Here is a 20,431-nt window from a genome sequence, read left to right on the forward strand (position 1 = left end):
TTGAACAAGGGACTCTCACAAAAAGAGAGCTTCCCCCAGTGAGGTCTTCACCCTCCGTGCTCAACTCATCTAGAGAGAGAGCACTTATGAGGCACTGGGCTCCTCCGACACCATTCCTCAGCGGACCTCTGCTGAGCCTCAACGCATGGCACTGGAGTCGAGATGTCAAGCCTCCTCCATGGCACGGACAACTCCACTGCGGAGTGCGGCACAGGCATTGGCACCGCAATCAATGCTACCGGCACCGACTTACAACTCAATGCTGGCTAACAAGCCGAACCCAGCACCGGTCAGTGCTCCAAGGGCAGCACTCAAGGCGGTACCAGCGCAGCTCTTAGGCCACAGTGACATAGAGGTTTCCTCTGCACTGCAGTCACTACTGCTCAGCACTGAACACTCCCTGAGCTACATACCACGGTACTGTCCTTTGTCTCCTGCACCGATCTCCATGCATAGCGACGAGGAAGAAGACGTGAAGGACAACTGCTTCTCCTCCCAACATTCATCACCATCACAGATGAGACCTACAGGGAAGGTTACAAAGCCTAAGCCTCTTTCCTTCGAGCATTCTCAGCCCTGGTATGCACAACACTGGCCTTACCCATTACCACCTTACCCCATGCAATGGCCACAATGGGTCCTTGGGCCACATACCAGAACCCATATTCTGGCCCCCCTTCTCCAACCAGAAGGGGATTCAGAGTACCTCCATCCTTGCCACACAGAGAAACCTCTGACCTCCCTGAGACAGAGATAGACGAGGAAGAGATACTATCACAGGCAGACATGGATGATACACCACCTCCCCCACACTCATCTTCCGCACCAGAGGAAGCGGTGATATTGTCTACCCCAATGGCACCAGATGACCTCAAACAGTTCCAAGAAATCTTCAAAAGAGTAGCAAACAACCAAGCCGCTCCACACCACAAGATAAAGACCACAAGAGATTGGACCTCTTTGGGTGTAAAGTTTATTCCTCAGCCACCCTTCTGTTCAGAGTTGCCAACTTTTCTCTACTAGCAAATTACGACTAATTTTAGTAAAATACAAGAACTCATGGAGGACCTCCCCGAGCACAAACATCCTCAACTTACCACCCTTATTAATGAGGGTCAGGTAATAGCCTGCACAGCGCTGCAAGCCTCAATGGATGTAGCGGACACATCTGCCTGAACAACCGCAACAGCTGTGGTTATGAGAAGAGCATCATGGCTGCAAGCTTCGGGGATTCCGAAAGATCTGCAGCTAAAAGTGGAGGACCTTCCCTTTGATAGGGATAAATTATTCTCGTGCTCCATACCACGAAGGAGTCCTGAGCGACGCTGCACACGCTAGACATACGCTCACCTCCTAATAAATGCCCACGGTTTATACGATACCAGAGGTCATGAGACACCTCATTTAACCGTTGTCAACCATGGTACTTCATTCAGAACAGAACCAAACAGGCTCAGAGGTGATGTGCTCTGCAGAACCAGGCCTCGTCTAACCTCCCATCTACATCAAAGCCACAATTCTGAAATATTGGTCGAGGGTATGCATGACCTCCCACACCTCTAGCGCCAATGGATACCCCATCCCACGCTTTTGGTCATTTGTCTACGCCCATTTTACCATGCCTGGGCTGCTATAACAACAGACCAATGGGTATTGGAGATCATAAAATCTGGCTACACCATCCCTTTCACAAACATCCCCTCTCCCCTCCCCTGTCTCTCCTCAGGGACCCCTCTCACGAGCACCTCCTGCAACAGGAAGTAGACCACCTCCTAGTGCTGGGTGCTGTAGAGCCAGTACCACACCAATACCGAGGGAGGGGTTTTTATTCCAAATATTTCCTGAGAGAGAAGAAAGGACGGGGATGGAGACCAATCTTAGATCTCCAAAAACTCAACAGGTTCATACGCAACCACAGGTTCAAAATAGTCACTCTGGCCACAATAATCCCAGCGCTAGACGGGGGGGGGCTGGTTTGCAGCCCTCAACCTCCAAGATGCATACTTCCATATTACAATACATCCTGCCCACAGATTATTCCTGCGGTTCACAGTAGGACCCAACCATTACCAGTACAGGGTTCTTCCTTTCGGCCTATCCATTGCTTCCCGAGTATTCTCAAAAACACTTGCGGTAGTAGCAGCATGTTTACGACACAAAGGAGTCATAATCTTCCCCTATTTAGACGATTGCCTACTCAAGGGTGCCAACCGACCAGAAATGGCATGACCACAATAGACTTGTTTCACCAGCTAGGTCTACAGAGAAACGGAAAGAAGTCCACCCTACGACCAACTCAGTGCTTAGAGTTTATCAGAGCTGACCTAGACTCCATACAAGCCAAGGCAATATTACCAAACCACAGATTCACTACGTTGGTCAATCTTGTTTCCACAGTGACCATCAGCCCACAAACTTCAGCGAGGACATGCCTTCAGATTCTGGGGCATATGGCAGCTGTGATTTTCATAGTAAAGTATGCCAGACTCCATATGCGCTGTCTGCAGTACTGGTTGAGCATGGTCTATGCACCCAGCAAACACACTCTCAACAGAAGAGTGACACTACCACCAAGGGTCATCCTCTCACTACAGTGGTGGACACAACCAGGGACTGTATGCTCAGGGATTCCCTTTCAACAAAAACCCCCATCAGTGACTATCACAACAGACGCCTTCCTAATAGGCTGGGGTGCCCACTTAGGTCACCACGCTATACAAGGCAAATGGTCCACGACGGAAACCCAACTACACATCAATCTCCTGGAGCTCTGCGTGGTACACAATGCATGCCACCACTTCCTCCCACTTATACGGAAGAACTCAGTCTGTATTCTCACCAACAATACAGCATGCATGTTTTACATCAGTCACCAAGGGGGTGCCTGGTCTCACTCGCTATGGGTAGAAGCCATGAACTTGTGCATCCACAACAATATAAACATCACAGCATCATACCTACCGGGATGCCAAAACACTACATCTGACACGCTCAGCAGGCACTTCTCAGAGAAATATGAGTGGGAAATCTACGACAGTGTTCTCAGCACAATATCCCAAAAATGGGGTCACCCAGTAATCGACCTGTTACAAATCACAAATGTCCAGTCTTTTACTCGAGAGCAGGCCTGGCGCCGGGATCATTAGGGGATGCCCTCCTCATCCCGTGGAACGTGTCACTCATGTACGCCTTCCCGCTGATCCCACTGGTCATCTGCAAGAAATGTCTCGACAGAGCATACATCATTCTCATTGCCCCCACGTGGCCCAGACAGACTTAGTTTCCATACCTGTCACACCTAGCAGTTGGTGCCCCACAACCGCTGCCCTTATGAACGGACCTCCTGTCCCAGAACAAGGGTCTAACACTCCATCCAAACCCAGCGAAGCTCCATCTGAAAGCGTGGCTTCTGTGTGGTTCCAACATGGAGAACTGAACTGCTAGGAGAAAGTAAAACCGATATTACTAAATAGCCATCGCCTCACCACTAGGAATACTTACCGCCAGAAGCGGAGAAGATTCTCCCTTTGGTGTCAGCAAAAACAGCTGGACGTGACAAAGGCGCCTCTATCTATGATCCTAGACTACCTACTAGAACTGAAAGAAACGGGGTTAGCCATAAATTCTATCAAAGTACACCTGGTTGCCCTCCACAGGCAGATAGAATGGGCTTCAATATTTGCTTATCTGATTACATGGCTCTTTCTTACAGGTATACAGAGCATGTACCCAGAAGTATGTCAACCTACGCCACCATGGGATCTCAATCATGTGCTCAAATGTGTCACAAGACCACCCTTTGAACCTCTAGCAACCTGCTCTCTCCTACATATGTCAGTGAAGGTCGTGTTCCTGGTGGCAATCACATCTGCAAGACATGTCAGCGAAATAGGGGCGTTAATGGCTGAACCACCATACACAGTATTTACCAAAGACAACATCATGTTACATCGTCACCGAAAATTCTTGCCCAAACTGGCTACACATTTTCATATTAACCAAACTATACACTCACCTGCCTTCTATCTCAAGCCACATAAGGATTCTTGAGAAGCAACGTTACACATGCTAGATGTCAGACAGGCTGTAGCCTTTTACTTGGACATGCTAAACCCTTTCGCAAGTCACCAAGACTATTCATCTCTACAACAGAGCGCTCTAAAGGCTCTACAATATTGACCCAGAGACTCTCCAGATGGGTCTCCGCCTGTATCCAAACTTGCTACCACCTACATAACAAAGAACCCCCACGGGCATCAGATCCCACTCAACACGAGCCATGGCGACATTGATTGCATTCTTGAACGATGTCCCCTTAATAGACATTTGTAGAGCTGCAACCTGGACATCAGAGCACACTTTCGCAAAGCATTATGCTATCACCCAAGGTCTTATCTCCAATTCTATCGTTGGCCTCACAGTGCTCTCATCAAACACTTTTATATAACTCTGAAGCGCTACCACCCCTGGTGGGGCACTGCTCTACAAGCACCTAGAGTGGACTACCCACAGGGACACCACTTCAAGAAGAAAAAGTTACTCACCTTGTGCAGTAACGATGGTTCTCCGAGATGTGTTTCCCTGTTTGTGCTCCACTACCCACCCCACCCTCCTCTCCTCTACTTCAGATTTAACACAGCCGAGCTATGTGGTAGAGAAGGAATGGAAGGGATGGTTGGCGGTGTGCGTTACAAGAGGCGCCAACGGCTGTACAAGTTTGCTCCTGCACGCACCCTTCCCCGACCGAGTACTGCTGTAAAAAATCTCCGGCGCAGGGACGAACTGACATCTAGAGTGGAGCACCCACAGAAACACACATCTTGAAGAACCATTATTACTGCACAAGGTGAGTAACTTCTTCTTGTGCTATATTTGGAAAGGGTAAACAGGATGACCTGGGTATGTGAGGCATGTCAGTCTGACATCAATCCTAAGCAAAATAATGGAGTGACTGATACAGGACTCAATTAATAGAGAATTAAAGGAAGATAATAAAATTAATGCCAATCAGTATGGCTTTATAGGAATATAGAGTCTGGCAAACTAACTTTATATATTATTTTTGATGAGATTACAAGTTTGGTTGATAAAGGTAATAGTGTTGATATAATATACTTAGACTTCTAGAAGGCATTTGACTTGGTACCACATACAGTTTTGATTAAAAAAACTAGAATGATATAAAATTAAGGTGGCACACATTAAATGGATTATAACTGGCTAATGGATGTCAAAATATAGTTGTAAATGGGGAATCATCATTGAATGAGTGTGTGTGTTTCTAGTGGAGTTCTGCAGTGGTTGGTTCTTGGCCCTGTGGTATTTAACATTTTTTGTCAATGACCTGGAAGGAAACATAAAATCATCACTGATAAAGTTTGCAGATGACACAAAAAGTGGGGTAGTGGTAATTAATGAAGAGGACTAGTCACTAATACAAAGCACTCTGCATTGCTTGGTAAGTTGGGTGCAAGCAAACAATATGTATTTTAATACAGGTAAATGTAGGAACAAAGAATGCAGGCCATACTTACAGGTTGGGGGACCCTATCCTGGTAAGTAGTGACTCTGAAGAAGATTTGGGAGTCATGATAGATAATTAGCTGAACATGTGCTCCTAGAGCAATACGTGGTAAAAGGGCTAATGCAATCCTCGCATACATAAACAGGGGAATCTCAAGTAAGAATAGAGAGTTTATTTTACCTTTGTATTTGGCACTGATGCAACTGCTGATGGAATACTGACAGTGTCCAGTTCTGGTGTCCACAATTCAAGAAGAATGTAGCTAAATTGGAGAGTGTTCAGAGGAGAGCCATGAAAATGTGTAAAGGATACAGTCAAAGAGCTCAATCTGTTCAGCTAACAAAGAGAAAGCTAAGGCGTAACTTTATTACAGTCTATAACTACCTACATGGGGAGCAATATTTGATAATGTGCTCTTCAGTCTGGAAAAGAAAAGTATTACATGATCCAATGGCTGGAAGTTGGAGCTTGACAAATTCAGATTGGATAAAGGCATACATTTTTAACAGTGAGGGTAATTAACCACTGGAACAATTTACAACGGGTCATGGTGAATTCTCCATCACTGCCAATTTTTAAATCAAGATTGCTCTAGGAATTATTTTCCAGAAGTTTTATGACCTGTGTTTACAGAAGTCTACTCTAGATGATCATAATGATCCTTTCTGGCCTTCAAATCTGTAATTCTAGGTTCTACCATAATACAAATAATAAATAGTTTAATCAGTAGAATTAAGAATGCCTGAAATAATAATCTTAACTAATGATATATTACCCTATCCTAAAAACCTGAGAGAAAAATTTTCATAATGAGAGGAAAAATCTATTTGCAGGAAAAATATAAAGCAATCAAGGAGATATGGGATATTTGAGAAACAATATAATGAGTAGACAATGTGTATTTTGTGCTAATCATTTTTTTAATTCTGGCATTAGCTAAAAATCATTTGTCATCTGTAAGACATTAAGTTTGTGGCCTGATCTTCTTATTAAAATTCACTGTCTCTTTGTGATTTTCGGGGTCATATAGTTTCTCGCTGTTTTAAATTACTGTGATTTATTATGGCTGTTAAATCATCCTCAGATGGACTGTGGTACAAGGGGACAATAATGTGACATTGTGCAATTATAAAATGACTTTATAATATGAAACCTCATACTGTGCTGCTTAGCAATCCTTTAATACCCATCAGAGTGGTAACAAAACATAGATACAAATTACCGTTTTCCAGATTTTGAAGATATGCTGTTCTTTGGAACAGGGCCTGTCTTTATATGTTCAGCTAACACAATGGGGGCTTGATCCTATTTGAGGTCTCTGGACACTACTTTAATATAAATAATATAATTGGCTTTCCTTCCCCCAATAAGTGGGTGTTGTTTGAGAAAGGCTGGGGTAATGGAAAGTGAATAAAGTGTTCTTTTGGAGTTTAGAGCTACCCATCACCACTGTAGGAGACGCAGGCACTGAGAGAGGTTATATTAAAGTTTTTGTTGGATTTTAGACGATGTGGTTTCACCTAATTTATTTGTAAACCCCTGATGGTACAGTATGAAATAATGTTTTACTTAAATAGTATCTGAGCGTCTCCTATTTATATATATAAAAAAGCATCAACTTTTTAAAGGAAACTGCTCTTCAAAAAATAACAATTTGAATTTGTTGCTGTATGGTACCGTGGCTCATTTTCAGTAATGTTTTGGTGAGTAGTGACCACTTTATCAGCAGCTGGTGAAAGACAGTGGGAACCATACAGGTACTTTAATAGAAATAAGTATGATAGAAATCCTGGTTAGATACTTTAAAAAAAAAAAGGAGTACTTGTGGCACCTTAGAGACTAACAAATTTATCTGAGCATAAGTTTTTGTGAGCTACAGCTCACTGCATCTGATGAAGTGAGCTGTAGCTCACGAAAGCTTATGCTCAAATAAATTTGTTAGTCTCTAAGGTGCCACAAGTACTCCTTTTCTTTTTGCGGATACAGACTAACACGGTTGCTACTCTGAAACGTGGTTAGATACTGCACACCTGTTTTAGCTGATAGATCTAGTAAACAGGTTATCAAGTATCAGACGGGTAATCGTGTTAGTCTGGATCTGTAAAAGCGGCAGAGTCCTATGGCACCTTATAGACTAACAGACGTATTGGAGTATAAGCTTTTGTGGGTGACTACCCAGCATCCGACGAAGTGGGTATTCACCCACGAAAGCTTATGCTCCAATACGTCTGTTAGTCTACAAGGTGCCACAGAACTCTGCCGCTTAAATAGGTTATGTCATCCTTCAGTAGTACAGTCTGCATTTCAGTCATTTGGAACTGCTGGGAGGCATTTGTAGGCTTAACAGTCCCTGTTACTCAGATGGTTCCATGCCAATGTGTATGTTTCCCAAGGAAAACATGGATCTATACCCACTGCAGGGGAATAATATTTATACAGTATGTGTTAAGGTGTTTTTGTTTAGGCTTGGGGAAAAGAGATGGTTACAGCAAATAGAATTCATTCCAGTTCTAAGAAAACTAGTTTGATATCTTCTTTGAGATCTTGATATTCTTCAGTTCCCAGAACAAGTTAATTTTGTGTTCATGTACTTTTCCAGTCATGGATTCAGACTTTCATATTGTAGTCTGTACCTGTATGTTTTGGTTATGGTATGTGACAACTATATTCTAGCAGTAAGTTTGTTAGCACTTAAAGTGGAACATTCTGGTATATGTGTGGAGTTGTGCCCGAGAATCTGGTAACAAAAGTTACTGACTAAATATGTTACATTTCAGACACTAATCCAGATAACTCACTCAATAGAATAAAGCTAATCCATTCCTTGTTAGAAATGCTGCCCGCAGTCTCTGAAGGATGTAACAAATACCCCATGCCTAAGCTCTGCAGGGTTCCTCACTGCCTGAAAGTGAAGAACAACGGGAGTTTGATAGGGAGGTTCTGAGGCAGGAGGAGCAAGGATTTATTTTCCTTTCCAGAAGGCAGAGGGAGTAACTTGAGGTGAATCATACTAAATGAGAACTTCTCCGTTTTCTAAATTCTGGATCTGCATCAAATGTAGTAGAAAGACAGGATCGGGTTTCGAGTGTGGCAGAGCAGACGTGGAGTGCTGGCGTATAACAGCAAATCCCTAACTGAAGAAATTCCATTGGCTCTGAAAATAAACTAGGGAACAAACCTGTTCTGAGGGGATAGACCAAATTACCAGAGAGGAGTTTCCATTCTGTAATTTTGTTAGCAATCTTTTTCATTTTGACAGTCTTTATATTTGGTTATTTTTTATTTTATTTTTATTTTTAATTACAAGACCAGTGGTTACTCAGGGGTATTTTTGTTAATCAGTTTGGGCACCACATGGAAGACTTTGAATTTAAAGTGATATATCAGGTCAGTATTCTATGTGTGTACTTTGTATTTTTGCATTTGTTATTTTTTCAGTTCTATAGACTAAATCAAGGAGACGCTCAGGATAATTCAGGAAAAGTGCCCTTTGCAGGTTTAGATTCCATAGTTTAAAAGGTACACAAAAATGTTGCTGTTTGACTGGGAAAGTTTTAGGCCTCTGAAGAAAGCAAACATTGAGGTATATCTTAGAAGGCAGGATGCCCAGGACAGAATAGGTACAAATGAGAATTTGCAGCTCACACGTATTCTTTGGTAACAATCTGGAAGAGTCAAGACCGTGATTCAGCAAAACATATACACACATGCTTGAAGGTTAAGCATCTTTTTGACCAGGAGTGGATTTAAGCACTTGTTTAGGTGCTTTGCTAAAAATGATGTCCAGGTGCTCATGCCTACAATGACTACAGTAAGTACACCCCTCTGAAATAGGTCATCTCACTATGATCTGTATAGCAATTTACTGCAGACTTTTCCTAGGCGAGCAATACAATTTATTCAGATTTGGTGAAGAGTATATGAGAAGGGAAGAGAAAATTCACTCTCTGTTCTGGGAGTAGGGTAGAAGTTTGCTACGCAGCCCCAGCCCCTCTCCTGTGGCTCCCAGTCCAATCTATATACTGTATTCAAGTCCTGCATTTCTTCCTTCATCACCTCTCTTTGTAAGCCTATATGCTATTGACACAAAGACCCTCTTTGCAATATTCAGGCAGTGCAGAGGATTCTCCTGAACTGCCACTCTGGTAGCAAGTCTCATTTTAAGCAGTGTGGAGGGCCTTATGTAGGCCTCCTTCACTGGGATGAATTTCACCCACTAAAATACTATAAATAGGCTTAATTTACCCCCCCAAAAATCATACATCCAGATGTAACTAATTGTTATAGTGCTTATTACCACAGAGGCATTATGAAATCTCATTATCTATTTTTTAATACTTATTGGCTAATAAGACAGGACAGTGGTGGATTAATAGGAGTTTGATACTGCACTGTTCCATAAGTGTTCAACTGACAGCAGCAACAAAAAATGTAAGTGAGGGGTTTAGTAACTAACGAAAAAAATTGTGGGCTTTGTTTACATTTCCTTTGATCACTTTTTAAAACAAACATGCTTTCAACACTAGCCATCCAACTGGTCTATCTTACTTAATAGAATGTTTGTTTGTTTTCTTATTGGGTAGGATCCAAAGTCCTGTAATAGTCTAAACAATACTGAGGTCCATTGTTTATTTATCTGTTTATTTATTACTGTTTAAAAAAATATTCACCACCAGTTTTAATCTGGCCTAGGTTAATTTTGTGCCGAATTAGTAAGCATCTCATAGCTGTTATTTAGCCTGTGTGAAAAGAGATCATGGTGGTCTGTGTGAGGCAGTTGTGACTTGTAGGTGTACTGCAACAGACTGAACTTTGTCTTGGCCCGCATGACAAGGGCAGAGTTACAAAAGGTTGTACCCTGTCGCAAACTAGGGGTCAGTATCCACTGACTCCAGTTGCTTCTATTATTGTCTGAGTTCAGCTCCCAGTGAACAAGAGTCCATATCATGAAATTGCCACCACATTTTTGGCACTAATTGACAGCCGCCTTAGCAGTCTTTACAGAAAGAACAATGATTGGGGATGGACACGGGCACTGAATACTCTCAGCCCTAGAGGTCTTCCCTTCAGGGTAACTTTCCACATTGTGGAAAGTCTGCTGTACCACTGTCCATACTGTTGTATGTATCTTATGGAGGAACTCATTCTCCACTGGTCACTCTCTATGCTTTTTCATGAGCACTAGATTCACTGAGATCTTTGTTTAAAGTTTTCATTTTAACTAGAGAATATTATTTTCAAATGAAAAACATAATGAACAAGAATTTATTGAAATCTTTTCCTTCTGGTTTTCTAAGCCCTTTTTTTATTGGGGTGGGGGATTAGGGAATTTGGTAGAATTTTAGATTCTTGCAGTGTTTCAAACTCTCACAATATTTTTTTAAAGGGTCTCTTGAATTTCTCATTTCTGCCTACCAACTTTTGAAGTTTTGCCCTTATCTAGTATGCTCACCACCTCCCACTACTCACTGTCAATGGAACTAAACCACAGACTGCTCTCAGAAAGATCACCACCATGTCTTCTTAACCTTTATAGATAAAAGTGAGGCTTCCACCAACAAAATGGACGATCTCTCCTATTGTTTCCAATGGGGCTGCAGCCAGACTGCTGTGTGAGCGCCAGATGGAGGCAGGAGAATGTGGGGGTGCAGTGAATGACACTGGTGATGGTCAGGAAAGAGAACACGAAAAAGGAGTGAGCTAGGTAACTAAAGAACTGAAGGAATGTTGGAAGGCCCAGGGACAGACTGAGGGGGAAGCAGTAGAGGGGGAGAATGAGATAGGTAGCAGACTGATGAGAATATGAGGGGGAAGTAAATTAGGAGGGTAGATGGGAGACAGACGGCTAGAGGAGCAGGTAGGGAGTACATGAGTAAGACATCTGCCTATCCTGTCTAGAGATGGTTTAGGACAGCAACTTCCCGCAACTCAAGGGTTAGGAGAGGGTGAGATAAGTGTCATCTGAGCAGTGAATAAAGAGGGGGTGTGTATGGGGGGGTGTTGAATTCTGACCCTGAGATGATCACAGATGGCTTCTGCAAAAAGTGAAGAAAAATGAAAGCAGGTAAAAAATGTGATTAAAAATCATGATTTTAAGCCAATTTAATTTTTGAAGTATTTTATTTTGGTTTTAGTTCATGATTTTTGAATGCTTGGAGTTAGTCATACTGCTCTGGCCCTAGGCCAGATATTTCTGGGTGAAATATTGCATTCCAAGTATATAGTGTGTCGTGCAGTTTTAATTAAAACAGATTTATAAATAAGGTTGTAAGTAAGAATAATTTCTGTGTTTAATAAGAAATAAAGGGGAAAAAGACAGAAAATAGAGTATTAAATTCATTAGACAACTTTTAAGGAAATAACTTTTCTTGTCCTAAAAGTTAAAGGATACTAATAGATATAAAATTTTCAAACATTTCTTCACTTTTGATAACAAGCTATTTTCAAACTTTCATACTAATTTGAAAACTGGATATACTTTAGATTTCTCATTGTATGAAATAAATCCTAAATAAGCTTTGTTGTGAGAATATATGTTATATCTTCTTGTAAAAATAAGATATTAGATGTGATGGGTAGTGGAGTTTCACAAACAATACATTGCACACAGCACAGATGCATTTGTGTACACATACCCCCCACATGTTATTTTACTACTCTTCTAATGAAATATTGGTGATGACAAATTCAGATAGTAAAAATCTGAGCCCCAGCTGGGTGATATATTTTAAAGTACTGATTACTATTCCATCACTGCTACTTTGACATAAAGGGGTCATTATTTTACCCTCTTATAACTATAGAAGCACTTTACTGCTTTTTGGAGCATCTACAGACTGAAAAAAAGATTGTCTTAATTTCCTCCCACTTCACAGATGAGATGTTAGCAAACTTTTTCCCCATTGTATGTTTAGATATGTCTGATTATAGTTCTAATCTTTTTTAGGGGGAGGGGATGGCCCAAGATACTGCTGTCCCTAAATTGAGCTTTCAGTATTGGCTGGATAAGGCTGTTGAGTGGGGTCACACCACCACTTTGGAATCCCAGCAAGATGTCTGCCTTCACTTGCCTAAATTACAGGAGTTTCTACAGCAGATTTATGAATCCTTGAAACATATGGTAAGTAATTTAACAGGAAGAATGAACTGTTTTGAAGACTGCCTCAAACAATCTGAACCCCACGTTTTGACAAAACCAGAAAGTGAATGGTAGCAGAGAGGCTTGTGGTATTGACCTAATGTATTGCTGGATCAGAGAGGCAAATTGGGGAAACAGCCACAGGTAATGCAAACAGGAATGTGTTTCCTGTGTCCCTGATTTATTGTGAAAGGAGCTTTTTCTTCTTGATTGGTTATGTTGTCACATGAGATTTCCTAGCCAATTGAGTAGACTCTTTTAAAAACTCTTTAAAATAAACACAAATTTGATTCTTGTTGTCAGGTCATAAATTGGATTATTTAAAGGCCTTTACATGCAAAATTGTAACTGATCCCTTAAATCCTAAAGAGTCTGTTGACATGCTAAACCTAGTGCTGTGGCATATATAGTGATTTCCAGCACTACGGTCAGATCACTGGCAAATGTTACTAACTATTCTGGTTAGTGATTTCAGTATTGTATTTAATCTTTTTTTTTGGGGGGGGGGGGTCAGATAAACTTTAGGTGTTTTTTTTGTAACTTTTGTGTGCATTGATTCATCATAGCAGTTTTCAATAATACAGTATCAAGTTGTGAGGTTAAAATGCTCTTCACCTCATGTAAAGATTAACAAAAAAGAAAAGTATTAATTTTTTTCTGAAGTTAAAGTGCAGTTTTCAAAATGATTTTTGAGTGTTGAGAATTTTTTGTGTCTGTATGTATATTTTAAGAATAGATATATTTTTATATGAGAATAAAAATAAAATCTATTTTTTTTTAATGTTGCTACTTCGGTGAATACTTTCTGAGGTTTGGCCTCAAATGGACCTTCTATATATGGCCCCAGAAAGTCTAGGACCAGCCCCAATCTGAGACAAATCTGAGGAATTTATTGCAGCAGCAGGAGATGGGTTATTGTTTCTGCTACTTGCACATTATCTCAGCACACTACCATTTTTAAAGCCTTCATTTATTAGACAGTAAAGCTACAAATACTGAAAAATAAGGCTGATTGCATACGGGTCTATATAAACCCCACTATCTACTACTTTTTATAGTGAAGCTGCTTTCTATTTGGTTAAATGTTCCTTGTTTTTTTGGTAGGTTCAGTGTCTGTCAAATCTTATGTTGTGACTGCCTCGTTATGATGTAATTTGCCATGTAGTAAGCAGGGGTAGTAATATGTAGATACTTATCTTTATGCCATAACTTCTATTAGTTTCTTCACAAACTCCATGGCATAATGTAAGAAAACTGTAGGGATCAACAGACTACTTTAATTGTATTTTGCTACCAGGAAATTTGTGTTATTTACACATATTATAGCCTTTCATGACTACTCCACATAAGGAAAATGAAGTTAATTTTCCAACATAATTAAACATTACCCTAAGGGAAATATAGTTGAGGTTTAGCTGACCTGGTTGAAGTATGATGTGGTCTGAAAGCTTTGCTTTTATTAAATATCTGAAGGACTTCTGCTCCCCAATGTGTACCTTTAGCAAAACAAATAATAATGTAATTTACAGTTTTCTAGGTATTAATGATGATCAAGTATTTCTGGTGTTCAGTACATTGTTTTTGTTTACAGAATTCCACTACTGCAATTCAGAGGTTCCCTTTAATTGGTCAATTACTAGGAAGACTTTGTTGGAATCCCTTTGTTGTAGGATATGGTAAGAACTTGAAACTAGCGTTCTGCAAGAGTTTCTAGCATTTTCCTTTCAAATTGTATTTTTTAAATTTCTGGGCACATTCTTTGGTAGTTCATAAAAACATGATGATGCAGATAATTTGTTTTGAATTATGTTATTGATCAGAAACTATAGTAATTGTTCCATAATCTCGCCTCTGTTCTAAAATCCATCCACTCCCTCTTCCCTTGAATAAGTAAGAGGTTCTTTGAGACATCTGCAAGGTAAGGGGTCTCAGTGATCACCTGCCTCTTTTTTTCTCAGAACCTTTCCCAAAGTGCTTGAATTAATCCTTCCTGTCTGTAAAATTTTATCAGGAGGCTCTCACCTCTCCTCGCAGCAGTTATTTAAAAATCCTTTGTAGGGTTTCTGGAAGCCTAACTCTCAGACTTCTTCCACTATTCCCAGAGACTTGTTTGGGGAAATTGCAAAATCTCTTCTTAGTAAAAGAATCTCTATGTTGTTGGCACTGTCCTTCCCCTCTTCAGAAGGATGAATTGAAAGCTGACAGGTGTAGAGGAACACGTAGTTTGGACAGAGACATCCGTTAGGGGATGCTCTATTAATGGAGTTTCTCTATATCCTAGTAAGGAGAAGAGGATGGAAGATAATAAAATACGGGTAGTGGTCTCCGGGCGGCTGGAGCAGATGCTGCTCAGTGGTCCCCGGCAGCTTGTGTCACTGGGCCTCCCTCCAGCAGCGCCCTCCACCCGCCTTCTCTCCCCTCTGCCCCATGATTTAGTCAGGGGTATTTATAGTATAAGTCATAGACGGGTCATGGGCCGTGAAGTTTTGTTTATTGCCCATGACCTGCCTGTGACTTTTACTAAAAATACCCATGACTAAATCATAACCTTAATAATGGGGGATTTCAACTATCCCCATATTGATTGGGTACATGTCACCTCAGGACAGGATGCAGAGATAAAGTTTCTTGACACCTTAAATGACTGGTTGTTGGAGCAACTAGTCCCGAAACCCACAAGAGGAGAGGTAATTCTTGATTTAGTCCTAAATGGGGCACAAGATCTGGTCCAAGAGGTGAATGTAGCTGAACCACTTGGTAATAGTGACCATAACATAATAACATTTAACATTCCTGTAGGGGGGAAAACACCAAAGCAGCCCACCATGGTAGCATTTAATTTCAGAGAAGGGAACTACACAAACATGAAGAAGTCAGTTAAACAGAAATTAAAAGGTACAGTTGCCAAAAGAGAAATCCCTTCAAGCTGCATGGAAACTTTTTAAAGACACCGTAACAAGTTGCTCAATTTAAATGGATACACCAAATTAAAAAACATAGTAAGAAGACCAAAAAAGTGCCACCATGGCAAAACAACAAAGTAAAAGAAGCAGTTAGAGGCAAAAAGCCTCCTTTAAAAAGTGGAAGTTAAATCCTATTGAGAAAAATAGAGAGGAGCATAAACTCTGGCAAGAGAAATGTACAAATATAATTCGGAAGACCAACAAAGAATTTGAGGAACAGTTATCCAAAGACTCAAAAAGTAATAGCAAACAATTTTTAAGCATATTAGAAGCAGGAAGCCTGCTAAACAACTAGTGGGGCCACTGGACAATTGAGATGCTAAGAGAGCACAAAAGAATGATAAGGCCATTGCATAGAAACTAAATGAATTCTTTGCATCGGTCTCCATGGCTGAGGATGTGAGGGAGATTCCCAAACCTGAGCCTTTCTTTTTAGGTGACAAATCTCAGGAACTGTCCCAGATTGAGGTGTCATTACAGGAGGCTTTGGAACAAATTGATAAATTAAACCAGTACCAAGTCACCAGTACCAAGCGGTATTCACCCAAGAGTTCTGAAGGAACTCAAATATGAAATTGCAGAACTACTAACTGGTATGTAACCTATCATTTAAATCCACTTTTGTACCAGATGACTGGAGGATAGCTAATATGACACCAATTTTTTAAAAAGGCTCCAGAGGCGATCCCAGCAATTACAGGCTGGTAAGCCTAACTTCAGTACCAGGCAAATTGGTTGAAACTATAATAAAGAACAGAATTATCAGACACATAGATGAACACGATATGTTGGGGAAGAGTCAACATGGTTTTTGTAAAAGGAAATCATGCCTCCCCAATCTACTAGAATTCTCTGAGAGGGTCAACAAGCATGTGGACAAGGGGGATCCAGTGGATATAGTGTATTTAGATTTTCAGAAAGCCTTTGATAAGGTCCCTCACCGAAAGCTGTTAAGCAAAGTAAGCTGTCACGGGATAAGAGGGAAGGTTCTGTCATGGATCGGTAACTGGATCAAAGATGGGAACCAAAGGGTAGGAATAAATGGTCTGTTTTAAGAATGGAGAGAGGTTAATAGTGGTGTCCCCCAGCGGTCTGTACTGGGACCAGTACTGTTCAACGTATTCATAAATGATCTGAAAAAGGGGTAAACAGTGGCAAAATTTGCAGATAATACAAAACAACTAAACGTAGCTAAGTCCAAAGCAGACTGTGAAGAGTTACAAAGGGATCTCGCAAAACTGGGTGACTGGGCAACAAAATAGCAGATGAAATTTAGTGTTGATAAATGCAAAGTATTGCACATGAGAAAACATAATCCCAACTATACATATGCAATTATAGAGTCTCTATTAGCTGTTACCACTCATGTAATGAATGAAGGGGAGGGTAACTCCCTTTTATGGACACCGAGCCAGCCGGTTAGCTATAAAATTCCTCTTAGTAGCTGCTTTTTACTTGCTTTACCTGTAAAGGGTTAAAAAGTCCATAGGTAAAAGGAAGGGAGTGAACACCTGACCAAAAGAGCCAATGGGAAGGCTAGAACTTTTTAAAATTGGGGAAAAAATGTCCCCTTTGTCTGTCTGTCTGTTCTCCCGGAGAGCAAAGACAGGGCTGGAACTATGCTGTAAAAGCTTGGGCCAGGTATGAAAAATCATCAGATCATATCTAGAAATTAATCATTTGAAACCCCAGATATGTAAGTAGATCAGGAAATGTCTAGGAAGAGGCAATTAGGTTTATCTCTTTTATTTCTTTATGGCTTGTGAAATCCTCTATGCTAATCCCAGGTGCTTTTGTTTTGCTTGTATCCTTTAAGCTGAACCTCAAGAAAGCGATTCTTGCTTCTTAATTTTTGTATTTGCTCTCTTTAAATCTAGCAATAGCCTGAGTATTTAGATTTATTTTTCTTTTTTTTAAAATAAAATTTACCTTTTTAAGAACAGGATTGGCGTTTGTGTCTTAAGAGGTTTGTGCACATGTTGTTTAGTTAGCTGGTGGCAACAGCTGATTTCCTTTGTTTTCTTTCTCAGCTCTTCCCCGGAGGGCTTGAGGGAACCCCATAGGAAGGAATTCCCAAGTGCGCCTTCCTGGGTTCTCAGAGGGGTTTTTGCACTTAGGTGGTGGCAGCATTTACCCATTCAAGGTCAGAGAAAAGCTGTAACCTTGGAAGTTTTATACCAGCCTGAAGTGGCCAGTATTAATTTTTAGAATCCTTGCGGGCCCCCACCTTCTGCACTTGAAGTACTAGAGTGGGGATTCAGCCTTGACGATTATGACAAGACCACTGTACACATCCTTTCAGAGGAACAGGTTGGTGAATGAGACCTTTTCCTAAGTTCATCCCGAAAGTGGATAAGAACTGCACCTGAATAATTTGTCCCCTTACCGCTCTTGTTCCTGAAGCATCACTCTTCTTCTGAGAGAAAAGACGCCTTGTATTTGGATGTTTCCAGGACCTTGCTTTACTACCTCAACAGGACTAAACCATTCAAGCTCTCTTCCCCTGCCTCTCTGTAGTCATATCAGCTTGTAAGAAGGTCAAGCCATCTTGTTTGAGAGACTTTCACACAGTGGGTCACACAGTGTAATTGCGAGTGGGTCACACAGTGTATTTGCATTGGCTGTCAGCTGTCTGGTGAGTCTCTCCCACTGAGAGGGTACAGACAGCATCTTCTGCCTCCTTCAGAATGTGCCAGTCTCTGAGATCTGCAAGAAAGACATGAGAAGCAATCCACTCACTTTTGTTAAGCATTATGCCTTTGATATGGTAGCCAGGTTGGATGCCAGATTCAGAAGAACAGTGCCACAATCACTGTTTGACTGACACTGCTGAAAATCCTCATTCTTGCTGATCACAGAGGACATTACTTGCCAATTATCTAGAGCGGGATCCACACTGACATATTCTCAAAGAAAGAATAGTTACCTACCCTATAGTAACTGTGGTTCTTTGAGATGATGTAGTCAGTGTGAATTCCACAACCTGTTCTCTGTTCCTCCTTTGAGTCTTCAGCAACAAGGTTTTGAATTGCAATGGAACTGAGAGAGGGTTGCAGCCATCCCCCGCTTCATGTCCTGAGATGGGAGCACAAGGAGGCACAGAGCACATATCTGGCCCCAATGGACACTATTAGTCAAAAAAGGCCAGTCTCATATGCATGAGACGCCACTTTCATCAACTGATCCACGCTGACTAGAACATCTTGAAGAACCACAGTTACTGTAGGGTAAGTAACTGTTCTGTATAGTCTGTGAGTCCCTGATTAAACAGTTATAATACAATGTAATCTTTTGCGCCCATCACTTCTGCTTTTTCTTCTCCCTCTCACTAAATAAAGTTTTGATTGTGTGAATTATGTAATTCCATATTTTTTATTAAGAACTTCTGTATGGCATACTGTAAATGTGTGTGGATAAGCAGGGATAAGACAGGGACAGGGTTGAAAATTGTTGAACTAAATTCTTTTTTTGTAGGATGTATGGATTTGTGTTCTTTTGTGTGTATAAAGCATCTTTACTGCTTATTACTTAAATATTTTTGGTTTTGCATTAGCAATGTAGCAATTTTGAGATAATTTTAATCACATGTATTATAACAATGGTGTTTTTAATAATATTTAAATTTTTTGACTCCCAAAAGTATAGGACTGTAATAGGGTTAGTTGCAAAAAGAAGTAATTATTTGTTTAATTTCTCTCCTAAATAATTTCATACTGGGAATTTTTTAAATTGAAATAGTGCTTTTGAAGATGATAAAATTGTTAAAATGCAAAGTGTGCAAACAGCTGAAAGCTAATTGTCTCTATTGAGTAAACATTGAAAGCACAAACCAGAACCAGGACATTTAGAACTTCTAGTGAATGGTACACAAGATGCCTCTTTTACATTGATCTTAAACAAACTAGGAAATTATGTAGGCTCATAAAAATGTAGATTAAAAAGATCCCAATGCATATAACAACAAAACTGTAGTTAGTTAAATGTGTGTGTTTGATAACCATTTCTGTGCAGAGATGTTAGTCAGTGGGAGGCCAGTGATGGCCTACAGGCTTGTTGGACATTTATTGAAGAATACTGGTTTAAATCACTAGTAACATCTTTGATCACCTGGTGAAAATACAGAAGTTCCTTAATGGAGCTTGTATTTCTTGTCTGCAGGCTTTGCCAACAAAGTACTTCTAAATTATACTGTTTATTACATCCTGGATGACAAGTATACTGAGAACAGCAAAAGTCATTATAGAGAATCATTTTAATGTTATAATTTCTTCTCCCACGATTCCTAAAACCCTTTGAGTAATACTGTTTTATATTATTATTATTAAGAATAATAGCGCTTAGTAAGCTAATGTTGTATCAGAACTTCTCTACTGTTAAACCCAGTTTTTGTAGGTTTACAGTATAACCGTAAAATTTTACTCTGGGCTGGAATTTGAGATATAAGCTTAGCCTCTGCTAAAGAGCAATATTTAAAACATTTTTTTAAATAAATAATTATACTCCTGCTCAGAACTAAATTTTGAGAAAGAGTCTGAGTAAACTGGCTATGCAGGCACACAGACTTGCTCAAAAGACATTAGAATCAGAATCCTCACCTCCAACTTTCTAATCGTCTGTGTTTACATGGGCAGGGTATAGTGTATGGTGGAGTACTGGACATGCCCTGTTGTTGCTCACATACATGAGATATGTATTGGTTAGAACTGTGTAGTGCATGGATCTACTGGCTACATCCATTCATTTCCTTTGATCCATTCACCAGTCTACCCTTCTGCGGTCCTGAAGAGAGAGCCACAATCGAGCTTG

The 20,431-nt window shown here is 40.5% G+C and overlaps 1 protein-coding gene across 10 annotated transcripts in view; it reads left to right on the top strand.

The window, feature by feature from the left end:
* FANCC (FA complementation group C) overlaps window positions 1-20,431 on the top strand; it is a 156,769-nt gene that overhangs the window by 21,331 nt on the left and 115,007 nt on the right. For 8 of the 10 annotated variants that reach the window (XM_073344975.1, XM_073344973.1, XM_073344976.1 and 5 more), the window contains 2 exons: window positions 12,471-12,644; window positions 14,254-14,338. In XM_073344975.1, the coding sequence (XP_073201076.1) occupies window positions 12,480-12,644; window positions 14,254-14,338 (250 nt within the window). In that variant the 5' untranslated portion in view covers window positions 12,471-12,479. Of the gene's footprint in view, window positions 1-11,146; window positions 11,229-12,470; window positions 12,645-14,253; window positions 14,339-20,431 lie in introns of those variants that run through there. The other 2 variants (XM_073344979.1, XM_073344982.1) reach the window with 2 other exon arrangements.

This window comes from Lepidochelys kempii, chromosome 5 (assembly GCF_965140265.1).
Source record: "Lepidochelys kempii isolate rLepKem1 chromosome 5, rLepKem1.hap2, whole genome shotgun sequence".
NCBI classification, from domain to species: Eukaryota; Metazoa; Chordata; order Testudines; family Cheloniidae; genus Lepidochelys; species Lepidochelys kempii.